Raw genomic sequence first — 15,998 nt, 5'->3', positions numbered from 1 at the left:
GCCCCATAGAGTTTCCAAGGAGCGCCTGGTGGATTCAAACTGCCAACCGTTTGGTTAGCAACCGAAGCTCTTAACCACTGCACCACCAGGGTTTCCCCTTTCCTACTAGAAGGCTTGAAAAGACCACAGCCATGAGGGGTTAAGCACTAGACAGCAGGACCGTCACAACACAAGGTCACTTTGGGTGCAAAGCCCTGTCAGATAGAGGGTATGGGGAACACCAGCCTGACTTTTATGAAAATTATCATCTCAATTGCTGCCCCCAGAGCTCCATTTTACTCTCAAATGTGGTGTGTGACAGATTTGGCCCCCCGGCTCTATGGCCCTTGGGCAAGTCACTTAGCCTCCAGGACTTTGTTTCTTAAGTTACCCCGGTGGCGTAGTGGTTAAGTGCTACGGCTGCTAACCAAGAGGTTGGCAGTTCGAATCTGCCAGGTACTCCTTGGAAACTCTATCGGGCAGTTCTACTTTGTCCTATAGGGTTGCTATGAGTCGGAATCGACTCGACGGCAGTGGATTTGTTTTTTTTAAGCTACAAGGAGGGAGGCTAACTGGGCTCTCGTGTCCTCTCACCAGGCCAGCCAAGCAAGGACACGCTGCCTCGGCCAGCCGTGGCCCACTTCACTTCTTTTACCCTTTGGGTCTCAATACCTCACCTCTGGTTATGCCTCTGAGCGGCAGTCTGCATCCTATGAACGTGGAAGCAAGGGTCAGAGAACGGTCACTTTGGGTGATTTTTTTTTTTTATTTTGCATTTCATATATTATCCAGTTTCACATTCTCACAGGATCAGCAATTAACAACAGCCACCTAGACTCCCAAGTCTGAAAGCCGCAACAGTCACGGCTGCAGCTTAAGGTAAAGCACTGGTTTGCTCACAGAATAAACTAAAATTGCACAATTTTTCCTTCATTTCATTTTTCTTAAAGTAATACCTGACCAAAAAAAAAAAAAAAGGTTCATTTCTACAGAACGGAAACCTTTTTCTTCTTCATGCCTCGAACTAAACATTAAACTCATCTGACAGGGCGAACAAGGTCTCTTTAATAATTAATTGCACACACACACAAAAAATCCTTTATGATGCATAAATATTTTGTTACACAGGGTACAAAAATACTTTCCGTTTTGGTTTGGAAACTTGGAAAGAATAAGGAACAGTGGCATGGGGGAGCGCTGTGGTGAGGTAAAGCTGCGGAGCAGAGAGGACTTTCTGACAGCTGTTGGGCCATGTGCGGAGAAGAAAGCAGAGGACCCTGACTTGAAATGGAAAAGAAAACATGATATATTTGCTGGGGTTTTGTTGTAGCTGTTCTGCCTGGAAGTGTGTGGGGTGGAGCCATCGGGGCAGAACCGGCTGCAGAGCTGGGTCAGGCTGGAGCACGGAGACACATGAGGGAGGGGCGTGGGGAGCCACCAGGAATGATGAGCCATCAGTGGCCAGGACCTGTTGCTATGGTGACACCAATGTGAGAACAAACTGTGTACTCACATATCACAAGTTTAAGTCTCCTAATCATGCCAGAAAACATGAGAAATAATCACCTCATTTCCTTGAGGTGGAGTTACCAAAGCTAGTTCAGACAGGAGGACGGGCCTTGCTCGGTCCCAGCGAGGCCTTTGGGTTGGGGGGCTGGGCGTCCCAGCAAGGCAGCCCCTAAATCCTCCCGTGGGGCCTTGGAGAAAGGCCTTGGGAAGGACAGGCTGCGGAAGAGGCAAGACAGGAAACAGGAAGCAGTCCACTGAGTCAGGCTTAAAATTCACAGTCTTTGGAGGAAGCAGCAGCTCTCCATGGCTGCCTGGGGGGAGCGGAAGCTCTAGGCACCACTGTACAGGATCCCCAGAACTGACTCCTGGGATCTCCCCAGCAGGCAGGGGCTTCGACCTGCAGTGACAAGACCTGGAGGGGAGAGAAGTGGCCATGAGCAGAAGTGAAGCTGAGCCAGGCCTTCCTGTGTCCTTCAGGGACCCTGAGGTACCTGTGCAGATGGGAGGCTGGGACAACAGGTGGGGGAAAGGGGAAAAGACAGTCAGAGGGCCCTAGGAACTGGCTTCTCAGGACTCAGGCTGAGGGAGCAACCATGGCCTTGTGGGAAGTCAGGACCTGGGATGCTTTTCGTCCTGAACTTTGGGACTGGCACTTACTGAAGAACTAACAGAACTGACGGTACTTCCATCCTTGCTGGGCGGTGTCAGACGAAGGATACCAGCGTACCTGCAAGAGAAGCCAAAGTTGGGGACTAGCCACGTAGTCCGTTCCCACAACACCCGGGCCCAGTAACGTGGCCTTGGTGTACCTGTGAGAGTCCTGGTTCTGTCCCTGTCTGGCTGGCAGCCGTCGGGCCATTACTCACCTCTTAAGTATCACTTTCTTCATCCTTCAAACAAACAGCACACCACCTGATCTGCCTACCCCATAGGGCAAAGGCTTGGATGAGGTAAAGGTTATGGAGGTGTTTCATACACCCTAAGCCTGATTGTGCCAGGTTGTATCAGGTGGGGTGTCTTGACAGCCAGGGGCCCTGGAGTCAACAATTCACCTTTCTCCTCCTTTACTAAGAGAGAGCGGGGATTCCTAGCTCTAGGTGAATTGACCTAATGCAGCTTGCACTGGCTCCTTTGGGTCTCAACATCCTTATCTAGCTATAGGATGGAGATGATCGAGGCATGAAGTGATCAGATAGGACAGAATGTAAAAATACATTAAAATCCAGTTGGTGTGGTCTCCCTGGGCAGTACCCGTGTGCTTCTCTGAGGAGGCCATGGATGAGATGCAGCCGATGCTTCCCCCCACGCCTCCTGCTCCCTCATTACAAGCCTCATAGGTCTAAAAGAGACTAGGTACCTAACAGCAAGCCCTCGGGGCAGTGGGGGCAGCTTCAGATCCTCCTCTCCAGCGCAGGCAGGTGCCTAAACCCTGGAACTTGCCAAAAAACCCCACAGAGCAGTAGCCATTTCTCTTCATCCAGCCCCAAAGCAAGACTCCCAGACACTAGGTATTATTTTATAATTTCAAGGAAATTACACACATCCCCTCGCCCCACAGGCGGGTTGTTGGGAAGGCAAGCGGTGGTGGCCATCAAGCAAGGCTGCAGGGAAGGAGTCAGCCCCAGTTATACAGAGCCCAACCTAGGGCTCCTGGGACAGTGGGAGCTGGGCACCAGAGGAACCCACGGGTGAGGAGGGATGAGCACCCAGAGCAGAGATCCAGGGCCCTTAGAAAAGGAAGGGACAGCACACGAGAGCCACTGTGGAAATGAGCAGAAGCAGGCAGACACATTACCTACTCAGCCGCCTGGAATCTTTGCCTCTCAGGTAAGCAGAGGAGATTTCGAAAATGCCAGGCCATGCGGGACTGATGGAAGAGAAGCTCCCAAGAACTTGCTCCTGCACCCCCTCCATGTTTTAGGAGCCGTATTACAGAGCGCAGGATTCTGGTCATATCCTCCCAAAGGTTCAGCAGGAAGTTAAGAGCTGGCTACCTTAAGATGCCAGGACACTTGGCACAGAGCAGACCAGGCTCTTGGGCACGTAACCAATACTAGTACCCTCCCTGGGGTCCGAGGACGTGGCACTGCTGTCACCAGGGAACAGCCGACTCCAGAGCTGCTGGAGCCGCCTTAGCAAGCCTCACGCCACACCAAAGGCTCAGTCCTCAGGTTCAGGAGACCCTACTCCTCTGAGCTGTCCAGCCTCAGAGGCCCTATTTTCTACCCTGTCTCCTAAACATCTGGAAAGAGTTTCTTCCCTTCCCAGCTGACAGCTGAGTGGGAAGAAGCTTCTCTTTCACCTCACTGAGCTGTGGGAAGCCCTCTCAGCGGAAGGCTGGCTGGACACTAGCGCTCATTTCGTGAGAGGGACGAGGACCAGCGATGCTGTGACAAGAGAGGCCCGTGGTGCATTCCAGCTCAGGGACACCATGCTGGGCCCTGACCTCCGCCCTTTCCCAGCCTCCAGCTGGAGCAGCCCTGCAGCAAGGAGGCGCCCTGCAGTGCTGGGCCAGGGGAGAACACCAGATGACAGCTGGGAGCACTCAGGAAGCCGCCACTCACCCTTCTTTACCACTGGGGAAGCTGAGGCCGCAGGCGCCTGCTTAAGGCGACTGCTTCATCCATTCCCACAAGGTGCTGAGATGCTGCCTCCAAAGCAGCAGCTTTCCCTCCAGCCCAAGATGAGTCAGCAGACTCTCTGGGGAGGAAGTAAAGGAAAGATCCCATTTATGGGCTCAGGAGAGCCAGGCCACTGAAGTGGACAGAATTAATTTAGAGGGGCTGCTCTCCCACCTCCCTCAGAGATCCAGCATGGGCCAGGGGTCTGCGGTCCTCTGTGAGAAGAGCGGTGGTCCTTTTTAGATCTTTCCCTTCCTGCCCCAGCTCAGAACAGGGAAGGAAGAGGACCCCGCCCACCCCAGCCCAGGGGGGCAGGGCCAGCAGGTCTCCTGTCAGGGCCCTCTGCTGTCCACAGGGGGGCAGTGGAGCCTCCCAAGAGAAGGACATGAACTTGGCCCTCGCTCAAATCTTAGGACTGCGAGCATATGCTAACAGAGTGGGCAAAGGAATGAATCCACAGAGGAGAAACAGGAAGAGGGAATAAACATGGGAGCCTCACTCATCACGAAGTCAAATAAAATAATACCCTAGTCTTGTTTAGGAAACCCTTGTGGCGTAGTGGTTAGGTGCTACAGCTGCTAACCAAAGGGTCGGCAGTTCGAATCCACCAGGCGCTCCTTGGAAACTCTATGGGGCAGTTCTACTCTGTCCTATAGGGTCGCTATGAGTCAGAATCGACTCAACGGCACTGGGAGTCTTGTTTAACGCAGATGGGCAGAGTCTATACTCTGACTTGAAATGTTCTAGGAATTTATCTTAAGGAAAATAAACAGGACAAGTGCCCAGGGAAGTGCGAACATGGACATGCACTGTGGTATAGCATTTCTGGAACAAAGGTTGTGTAAACAGCCTAGCTTACCATCGACAGAAAGCTACGCTCATTTATACAATGGTATACCAGCCAGCCATTCCAAGATGTCGACTTACATTTACTAACCCAGAAAAAAATCCTAATATTTTATGTGAGGCCAGCATTATTCAGATACCAAAGCCAGAAAAGACACCAAGAGGAAAGAAAACTACAGACCAATATCCCTTATGAATATAGATGCAAAAATCTTCAATAAAACACCAGCAAACTATATCCAACAGCATATTAAAAAGGATTATACACCAGGACACACCAGGATTTATCCCAGGAATGCAAGGATAGTTCAAAATAAAAAAATCAATCAGTATAATCAGTATACACCACATTAACAGAATGTATGAAAAAAAATCCCATGATCATCTCCATTGATGCAGAAAAGGCATTTTGTCAAATATTCTTTCACGACAAATGTGCTCAGCAAACTAGGAATAAAAGGGAAATTCCTCAGCATGACAAAGGGCACTTAAGAAAAACCCACAGCAAACATTACGCTCAGTTGTGAGAAACGGAAAGCTTTCCTCCTAAGGTCAGGAATAAGGCAAGGATGCCTGTTTTCACCGCTGCTGTTCAACATTGTACTGGAAAGGCCTAGCCAGGACACCCAGGCAAGTAAAAGAAGTAAAAGGCATCCTAATCAGAAAAGAAGTAAAACTATCTGTATTCACAGGTAACTTAATACCACATATAGGAAAATCCCCCAAAAATCCATAATAAAGCTACCAGGGCTAAAAGACAAATTCAGCAAAGTGGCAGGATTCAAGATCAACACCCAGAAAGCAGTTTGGTTTCTATATACCAACAATGAACAACCTGATAAGGGAATTAAGAAAACCACTCCTTTTACACTAGCATCTAAAAGAATAAGATACCTAGGAATAAATTTTACCAAGGAAGTAAAAGATCTTTATCTTTACACTAAAACTATAGAACACTGCAGAAAGAAACTAAAAATACCTAAATAAATGGATTGAAGACTTGACGTTAAATATTAAGGTGTCAGTTCTACCCAGAGCGATCTGCAGAAACGCAATTCCTATTAAAATCCCAGCAGTCTACTTTGCAGAAATGGAAAAGTCAATCCTCAAATTCATACAGAATTGCAAGGGGGTCCAAATGGCCAAAAACAATCTTGAAAATGAAGAACAAAGCAGAAGGACTCACTGCTCAATTTCAAAGTGTACTACAAAGCCACAGCAATCAAAAAAGTGTGGTACCGGTGTAAGGATAAAAATATAGATCAGTCAAACAGAACTGAGAACCTAGAAAAAAACCCACACATCTATCAATGGTCAATTAATTTTTGAAAAGGGTGCCAGATCCATTCAATGGGGGAAAGAATAGTCTCTTCAACGAAGGGTGCATGGACAACTGGATCCCCGTATGGAAAAGAATATGAAGCTGGATCCAAACCAAAATGTGGCGGACACATACAATGGAATATTTTTCAGCCATAAAGAGAAATGAATTTCTGATACATGCTACCACATGCATGAACCTTGAAAATGTCATGGTCAGAAAAGTCAGGCCCAAAAGAACAAATACTGCATGATCCACTTACATGAAACATCTAGAACAGGTACAGGCCTAGGGACCAAAGGCCAGGGGTTGCCAGGGGCTGGGGGGAGGGGAGAAAAGAGAGAGGAATCTGTAACCCTTGCATGACCAAGCCGGAGTCTTTTTTGTGGGTTGTACATAATCCCAAAGTCCACATTAAAAAAGATTAAATGTGCATAATCATTTACGTAAACAGTTCACATCTATGGATTTACTTACATACCTGCACCCAGCCAACCACCTACGAGGCCTAAGGACTAAAATGCTAGTAGTGGTTTTCTGGGGCATAAAATGATTAAGCCAAAGGAAAAGGAAGAGAAAATTGCTACCTTTGTTTTTTACATGAATGCAAAACTATACAGTAACAATAGCTACTGCTTTTAAAGCGCTTACGATGTGCCAGATACCATCCTAAATAGTTTTCACATATTAAGTTCACTTAATCCACACAAAAACCCTATAAAATTGAATCTATAATTATCCTCATTATGCCACACCAATTGCCATCCAACTCGTGGCAACCCCGTGTGCGGCAGAGTAGAATCTGTGCTCCAGAAGATTTTCAAAGCTTGATTTTTGGGAAGTAGATCACCAAGCCTTTCTTCCAAGGAGCTTCTGGGTGGACTCAAACCTCCAACCTTTCCGTTAGCAGTGAGCATGTCTGCGCTATCCAGGGACTCCATCCCCATTATTCAGGTGAGAAAACAGAGGCAAGAGAGTTGATATAACTTCAAGGTTATGAGTAAATGGCTGAGGGGGAAAAAAGTCATGGTGAAAGGTCCTCAGTTCCTCAGGTCAAAATGGGGGGGCCTCCAGCCTCTGAGGGGACTGAGGGGGAACCAGACAATAATAATAATAAAAAATAACTGGCACTTCTAGAGCACTTTATCCTAGTAACAATGCTATGAAGTAGGTACCATTATCACCATTTTACACAGAAACCAAGACACAGAGAAGTCAAGTAACTTGCCCAAGGTCACACAGGTGTTGAAAGGCAGAGCCAGGATTTGGACTGAGGCAGCTAGGCCAGGGAACCCCTGGACAGCACCAACGGTTAAGCACTCAATTACTAACTGAAAGGCCGGGGGGTTGAACCCATCCAGAGGCACCCTGGAAGACAGGCCTGGCGATCTGCATCCAAAAGGTCACAGCCTTGAAAACCCTATGGAGCAGTTCTACTCTGCACACATGGGATCGCCTTGAGTTGGAATAAACTTGACAGCAACTAACAACAGGACTAGAATTGGACAGTCCATTGGCTACACCAGGAGGAAGGTGGAAAGGGAGACAGTATGGAGTTCAGGGAGGCAGTGTGCCAGTCACAGCCAGCTGGGGCTACCCCGAAAAGGGCAGAGGTCCCTCCCCTGATTATCTGATGAACTCATTGTCCCTGGCTCCCAGTCTCTCTCCACCTCTCTGTAGTCATGGCCTAGCATCCCAAAGCAGAGGAAGCAGAGCCCCTCCACCTGATCCATCTAACCCTCTCGTTTTACAGAACGGACACGAGCCCAGAGACCAAAGATCATGTAGCTAATGGGTGGCAAGACCAGGATCAGAGGCTAGGAGCCCAGTCAGACGTGGGCCAGATATGAGTGAGCCTGTCTCCCATTCAGAGCCTCAAGGGCCCCCTGCAGTTAGACCCTGGACACTTAGGGGAGCAGGGCGTAGCTGCTGGCCTCTCGCACACACCAGGTCAGAGGACGGGACCACCTTGCTTGTCAGCGGCTCTGTTCTCACTATAGAGCCTAGTCTGTGGTGAATGCCCAAATACTCCTCCAGGAGGTCTTTACCACCTTCCTACCCTCTGATCACTTTTCCAGCTGTCTGTGGTACCTGCAGGGGAACACCACCAGGTTTAACCCCAATCCTGCCCTCGGCACAACCTAACATTGCCATGGTCAGGGAGAATTTTGCTCGGGGAAATGGCTGGGCCAAGGTAGCCCCTGAATCTGAGCTTTCTGCCTTGGAACGGGGAGAACCTAGATGTCACTAAGCCCCCGGGGGCCCTGAGGACAGGCAGCACTTGGAGTGTGATCAGAGCACCACCCCCTCCCACCTCTTTCACCTCCAGCTTCCAGTTCCTATAAGCACTCTGCTCCTGGTTCTCGTAGCCTTTTCCTCCCCTTCCCCTCCCCCTCCAGCCCTACTGCCCACCCAGCCAGGCTCAAGAGACCTCTATTCTCTCCCTCAGCAGCGCTTCACACCCCGGCCAGCCACTCAGCGCGCTCCGTCTCCCCGCTGATCAGAGGCTGCCACTGCCTCCTGTGGCTGCCTGGCAGCATCCTATCTGTACCCCGTCTGATTCTTGCCTTTGTGAGGTGCCCCTGCCACAACTGGATCAGACACCCCTGTAGTGTGTCTCCTGAGGGTCCTGTACATGAGGCAGAGTGAGACTACAGTCAACATCAGGATGGCTAGGTCAGCATCTGACCAGACTGGGCCTCTCCCTGCCCACGGGCCACCTGCTTTCGTGGTCTCTTGGGCACGAGGCTCCGGGGTACGTGAGCCCTCCTGGGCCAGCTCTGATCCCTCCCCAGGCCTCCCCTAGAAAAGCTCACACCCTTTCCCACTTCAGGACAGGTTCACGATGGAGAGGGTCCAGGCTAAATGAAAGCGAGAGTGCTTGGATGTGCCTGGTAAGGTTCTAGCACTTTACACGTGCTAATGTTTAATCCTCCGAAAACCCTGAGGTATCCCGTGTTATTTTCCTATTTTACAGGTGAGTAAAAATTGAGGCACAGAAATGTTTCATGGCTTGCTCAAGTTTATGAAGACAGAAAGAGGCTGAGGCAGGCATCCTAGCTTCACAGGCTACACTCAGGTTGGGATCTGAATCTGTCACCACAGCCAAAATACAGTACAGTGTGTGCATGTCCAGCAGTGTTCGGAGGGTGGAACCCAGCAGGGTCTGTCAGCTCTCACAGCCTTCTGCCTCCTAGGCAGCTTATCTTCTCCCTCCCCTCAGTCAGATCCCAAACTCTAAGGGCAAGAATATAGATCCCCAGGGTGTGGGCTTTCAAACCATCATGGAAGACAAGTTTGGCCACGGCTTCCCCTTCCCACTCCCCTGAGGTGCTCACCTGGGCATGTAGGGTGGTGGCAGCAGTAGCAGCTGGGTAGGTGAACGCGGCATGTGAGATAGCTGGGGTCAGCTCTGTGGTGTACAGAGGGTAGGGTGCCCAGGCCTCTGGGGATGCAGGGATCAGAGCGGCCCCCATCAGGTCATCTACAATGGGTGACAACGGCCCCTATCATCAGAACATCACTGGTCTCCCCCACCCCCTTTCACACAGAGAAGGGGACCCAGCACTATGGTTGAGCCATAAGCCCCCCGACTCAGGTCAGACTCCTCCTGAGGGCCCCAAAGCTAGGAAGAGAAGCCATGTTAATAACCCGGCCTGGCCTGGTAAGCCTCCTGTCTGCTTCTGAGATGTTCTCAGATGGCCCCAGCCCATCCCAACCAAGAGAAATAAGAGGAAGCTTCAGGGAAGTTAGACAACCCTGGCAGCTCAGGAGCTTAGCCCTTCTTAGGGGAGGAAGTCTGCAAGCTTCAGAGTCAGGTGGCAAAAAGCCCCTTGGAAAAGGACAGACAGGCAGAACTGTTTCCCTCCACCGAATTCCAAATGTCTGCTTTCTGTATGCAACTCCACGAGGGTCCCCAGCTCAGGCAAGGAAAGGGGCATCAGGAAGTAGCTCTGAGCACCACTCACAGGGGTCCCGGGCAATGAAGTGTGCTCCGAGGGCAGGGTGAGCACTGGTGGGATTTGGTGTGGCCATTAGCTTGCTCTTGGCCATCTTGGTGTTCGCTTTGGCAAACTCTAGCCTCAGGGTCTGCGGGTTCTCGGGATCAAAGCGAATACCCTACATGGGAAGGAAAGGAAGAGAAAGACTTACTCTGTGGGACCCAGACGGTCAACTAAGTGGGTACAGAAGGCCCCAGAGACCAGCCTCCCCACACGGGGATCGAAGCAGAGAAAGTGCTGGTCAGGCCCGGTGAGGAATAGCGTTTGGCCTGGACAGTGCAGCCTGGGACTCCGCTGGGACAGCGGGGAAGTAAGCATATGCCCTTTACTCAGGAAAGGAGCAGGGGGAGGTTTGCAGAGGAGGGAATGGGGGGCACCCGCTGCCCGAGAGGTCTATGGGTCAGGGAAAGACCTGTTCTCCACCTACTCACGTTCAACGCATTCTTGGCCGCTTCTGCACCTGCCCGGCTGTCAAAGATCACAAAACCAACAGGCTAGGAGGAAAGAGAGAGAGCACCCTGCATCTCTCCCCACACTCCATCCCCCTCCCAAAATGCCCGTTCATTTAACTGGAAACAGTATTTGTCCTGCTGATGAGAAGAGAATAGAGTGGAAAAGGGAAAAAAAAAAACAACTCTTGCCCATGTCTTCTCCACGTTCAGCTGGAGCAGAGGTCGGAGCAGAGTCAAAGCCCAGGGCCCTCCCTCCCAGGTACCACAGTGTGGGGAACAATGCCAGCAAAGCTTTATTCCACCACACTAAACACTACCCTTTCAATAAAATGTAGATAATGAAGAGTGAGCCTTGGTGTTTTCCCCACAAGAAAGGGGGCCCCAGAGTATCAAGGGCACAGGAAGGCTCTGGTTCAATCAAGCGGCAACAGGTTGAAAACTTCTCCAATCTCACATCGCCAAGGACCAGTGTAGACCCTGCCTGGCCCCTAAAGGCTCTGGGCACTGGCCTCCTTGCTCCTCAGCCATGGGCGGCCAGGCTGAGGTTTCTGAGTCTCAGCGCTGACAGGGCGTGGACGGTTGGTAGTGAGGAGAGAGGACCTACAGATGCTGTCCTTCCATCAGCCCAGGACAGAGACAGACCTGCAGGGCACAGGCCTCAGGGGCCAGATACCTCAAGGCGAAGCAGAGAGCAACAGGCCTCAATTCTAAGCTCGGCAGTCAGTCTGGGCTGGGGGAATCAAAACCTAGTAGAGAAATTACCTGTCTGGATGTGAGCTTGATCAGGGACCCTTCATACCCCTGTGGAGAGAGGCGACCATGAGCCGGACAGAGCCGGGTGGGGGCGGGGGGGGTGCTATCCGAGCCCCTCCCCACCAGTCCCACCTTACCCCAGGTATCACTTACAACCTTCTCACTCCCTTTGCTCCCCTCCCCCCAAAGTAGACCCACTCTGACCTCCACCACTAGGGCTCCTGACCCTGGTGCTGAGTATCACATGGACCAGCCCACGGGGCGGCGGTGGCGGGGGGCGGGGGGCGAGCATCATGAGGCAGCCTTCACCAGCTCATGCGTAAACTCCCGCTTGCTCCACTAGCTCTAATCCTGGGTCACAGATCTTACCTTTTTAAGTTTTATCTTCTGCAAACTGAAAAGACTAGACTGAATAGCAATGATTCCTCATATGGCAAACTCTATTAAGTTTCTCTATTGCCCCCACATTACAGATGAGGAAACAGAAGCTCGGAAGGGCTAAACAACTTGACAGAAGGCAACACGTGAATGAGCAGAACCAGCAGAGACCCAGGTCTGTGACTGCAGCTTCTGGTAACACCTTCCCATGTCTCCTTGCTCCCAATCCAGGTCAGAGTCATGCCTGCTGATCGTCCCTCATCTCAGGCTCTGCCCCAGACTCACCTTGAACGGCCGGAAGAGCAGGTAGAGTTCTCTTGGTTTAATGTCCACGGGGAGGCCACTGACAAACAGTGTCCGGACCTGGGGGGTGAAGATGACAGTGGTCAGGGCCAGCTAGACAGGGAGGTCAGCTCTTCCCTCAGGCAGGAAACTAGGGTCCCTCTGGAGCTCAAAGAATCTGGTATTTCCTGGGCCTCCTTTGGGTGCAGAAGAAAACTACCACTCATAGGTTTTATTAGCAAGAAGCTCTGATGGCACGTCGGCTAAGTGTTTGGGTGCTAACTGAAAGGATAGTGGTTCGAATGCACCCAGCAGCTCCTGGGGATAAAGACCTTATCAATCTGCTTCTGTACAGATCACAGCCTAGAAAATCCTATGGGGCAGTTCTACTCTGTCACACGGGGTCGCTGTGAGTCAAAATAGACTCGACAGCACCTAACAATGACAACAGTAGTTTCATAGCATTTGGCTTTCCAAAGCCCTTCTGGTGAACCTTCTCTTCTAGGCTCTCAGCACCCTGAATGTGTCATTAACAAAAGCCTGTGGACACCTCTATGCACAGACTCAGAGGTGAGAAGAGCGGGCCCATTTAAGGAGGGGCACAGACCAAGGATCCTTTTTCAGATGTAGGATTTCTTGGAGAATCTGAAGAAAGCTACGTGCCTTACCCCCAAAATAGACAAAAATGCATTTCTGGCTGCTTCTGTGCCTGCCGGCTGTCAAAAGATCACAAAACCAACAGGCTAGGAGGAAAGAGAGAACACCCTGCATCTCTCCCCACACTCCATCCCGCTCCCAAAAAAGCCTATCATTTAACTGGGAATATATTTGACAGGTAAAAATGTATCTATGTTTTCAGAAGATACCCATAGACCCTGGGCGACAGGCTGTTTGGTCTAAGGGAGAGGCGGAAATGCAAAGGGACAAAAGTCCCAAGGCCCAGTTTGCCCTGGAGAGATGAACAGAGGGTGCAGCACCCTCTCGTCCATCTCCTACTGCCTCCCCACACAAGAAGTGGGCTCCAGAAGGGCAGGGACTGTGCTGTACTCTTGCCTCCAGGCACGGGCCTGGTACTAAACGCTCACTGAATGAACAAGGGAACTGGGTGAGGCCTCAGAGAGGGAACAATGATGCTGGCTTTGGAAGGCTGAGTAGAATCTTGCCAGCTTCAAGTGAGGCAGGCGATGCCTCAAGTATCACCTTGATCTCAACATGGTTACAAGTTGGTGGCGAAGCCAGGATTAGACACCAGGTGTCCATCCACCTTGTGACTCCACCAAGCCTGACTTCCTGAACTACAGGTGAGGCCCACGAGAGGGTGCTTGGCAGAAACACTTTCCTAATTCACTACTGCTATTTAAACGTGGCAGGCGCCCTACTGAGTTAACAAGGACAAATCAACTAATAGTTGTAATGGTGGGTGAAGGAGAGATTTTACAGTTTGTTGTCAGCTGCCGCTGAGTCATTTCTGACTCATGGCAACCCCACATGTGCAGAGTAGAATTGCTCCAGAGGGTTTTCAAGACTGTGACCTTTTGGAAACAGATGGCCGGTCCTGTCTTCCGTGGTGCCTCTGAGTGGGTTCAAACTGCCAACCTTTCCGCTAGTAGTCAAGCGCTTAACTGTTTGTGGCATTTGAGATCCATTGAAAACACCTCTTGAAATGTGGCAACACGAAGGCTTCCTGAAGAATGGAAAATCATTTGAGCTTCATCTAATACCATAAGCTAAGCATAAGTCTCAACTCACCACTGCTGATCTAAGAAAAATTGACACGTCCCCCCTGCAGCCCATCATGTGGCCATTCTTGAAAGCATTTAGGTGCCCGACAGTGGCCACACCACCTTCCCCAGAGGTACCAAAGAGTGTCCTCCGTGCTCCAGTGGTGGCCTGTTGGGTCCGGGCAACAGCCTTTTTAATACAATGGCTTATGTCAGGAGCCAGGCAAAGTTACACCTGACACCTCCCCTCCAACACACACACCTCAACAGAGCCAGGAATGTCAAAGAAAACCAGCAAGACAGCTGCTGGTTACCAGTGTCCCCACCCCACCAGCACAAGAATGACCCCCAGGCCTTAGGGATAAATGAGGAAGACAAGCTTCTCTCAGATGAGTTTTTGCCAAGAAGCGTAGCCAGCAAAGATCCGCAGGAATCTCTTGCCATTTAAGATGCACCTTCCCACTTTGGTAATGCATGTCCTTCACCAGATCCACCACCTTCTCTACCTCTGCTCCCAAGCCTGGGAGAAGCTGACATTTCACAGCCCTCGGCAGCTTCTGCAGCCTTACGCACAGCTCTCAAGTCCAGCCCCATTCCCAGCAGCACCTGGGGGAAATCGGACAGCCACTGCTCTAGGGTGGGCAACACAGAGCTCCTGGACTCCAGAGCACAGCCATCCCTACATCCAGGCCCTGAATTTTACATGTAAACTCTCAAACAGAAGGGACTAGCCCACAGACACACAGCTTGGTCTTTAAGGTCTCCCTAGTGCTCCTCCAGGCTGGCAGAGATGACCCCAGCTTTTGGGCGCCAGGAAAGCACAACAGGACCTGGGCACCTGGTCATCAGGGTAGCTCAACATCTGCCCCCACCTCACCCCCAGAGGCAAGTCTTTCCGTTCCAGTGCATGGACAGAGCAGAGCGAGCCAGCCAGGGCCCTGCTGGGCCTGCGCAGCCTCTGCTCTTCCTCCTCCCAGGAACGGTGGGACAGGGTTAGGGTCGAGAGGAGACCAAGTCCCAGAGCCGCTCCACAGAAACCTCTGCCTCGGTTCCTCCCCAAGGACCACGCAGCTCACCCGGGGTAGCTAATTTTAAACTCTTCCTCAAATGGCTCCTTTCTGGCCAGGCCTCCCCAGAGGCCCCCTTAAATAGCAAGTTCTCAGCATAAAGTTTCCCGCTTGGGGTGGGGGTGGGGTACAGGGATCCTTCCTGCATTCCCAGCTCAGACCCTAGTCCCCAGCCTTGCCTCCAGTCCACATGATCCTTTTCCTCTGGTCTTCATCTTTTAGATTCCAAAGTGTCTAAAAGGCTACAATATAGCTTCTATCCTGTCCCTGGCCGCCTCTCAGGAAGCAAGCTGAAGCTGGGGTGGTTATGGATGGGGGCAGGCTTTGTCCACCAGGTGAGGCCCTTCACTAGGAACCCCTCAGTCTGCGAGCTAAGTCACAGCAAGTCTGGCGGGAATGCACTTTGGTTCTTACTTGATCCTAGCCACCCTGGCAGACGACACCCCTCTGCCTATTTCCTTGCATAGACAGGGAAACTGAGGCCCAGAAAGGCTCAGTCACTTGTCAAGGGCATGTAGCTTAGTTCATCCAGCAGCAGAGCTGGGTAAAGATCCATTTATCCTGACTCTGCCATCAATCATCATTTGGCTGTGAGTACAGAGTGTGTGGCAGCTGGTAGCCTCATCAACGTCAAGGGTGGGTCAGGTGTTGCCACTGTCTATTTCAATAGCCTAGGCACTTGTTTAGGGTGGCTAGACTGAAAGGGGCAGAAGAGGCGGAACGTGGCAAACAGCTGGGGAAAACCACAGACCGAGAGGGCAAGAGCTTACAGAGCTCACTCCACCTGCCTTCTGTTTGCAACTCTACCAGGTCCCACCCAAGCCCCACCTACTCCAGGTCCCCAACAAGCACCCACACAGCCTTGCCTCAAGGTAGCTGCTCCACAACTCCCCTGACCCACCCACTCCTTCTCACTCCTAGCTAAAAGGCAGCCACCCTTTAGGTCCCTTTATTTGCTCACTCCTTTTTTCTTCCTCTGAAGTCCTACAGTGGCCCTTACCTTACTTCATATTGTTCCCACCAGTCTGAGCTTACCCCTTCACTTTGACTACACGAAGCCCTAGAGAC

At 51.2% G+C, this 15,998-nt stretch overlaps 1 protein-coding gene across 1 annotated transcript; it reads right to left on the bottom strand.

The window, feature by feature from the left end:
* Window positions 1-721: 721 nt before the first annotated feature.
* Window positions 722-13,131, bottom strand: RBPMS2 (RNA binding protein, mRNA processing factor 2). The gene is made up of 8 exons (XM_003418412.3): window positions 13,120-13,131; window positions 12,146-12,223; window positions 11,492-11,530; window positions 10,709-10,771; window positions 10,245-10,395; window positions 9,615-9,760; window positions 2,146-2,215; window positions 722-1,900 (listed from the first exon to the last, which is right to left on the bottom strand). The coding sequence occupies exons 1-7, from the start codon at window positions 13,129-13,131 to the stop codon at window positions 2,153-2,155; spliced, it is 552 nt and encodes a 183-aa protein (XP_003418460.1). The 3' UTR covers window positions 722-1,900; window positions 2,146-2,152.
* Window positions 13,132-15,998: the final 2,867 nt, after the last annotated feature.

The sequence above is a fragment of the Loxodonta africana genome, chromosome 13 (genome assembly GCF_030014295.1).
Source record: "Loxodonta africana isolate mLoxAfr1 chromosome 13, mLoxAfr1.hap2, whole genome shotgun sequence".
Taxonomy (NCBI): Eukaryota; Metazoa; Chordata; class Mammalia; order Proboscidea; family Elephantidae; genus Loxodonta; species Loxodonta africana.
The sequence above is the reverse complement of the archived record's forward strand: the minus strand, read 5'-3'. Positions and strand labels throughout refer to the sequence as shown.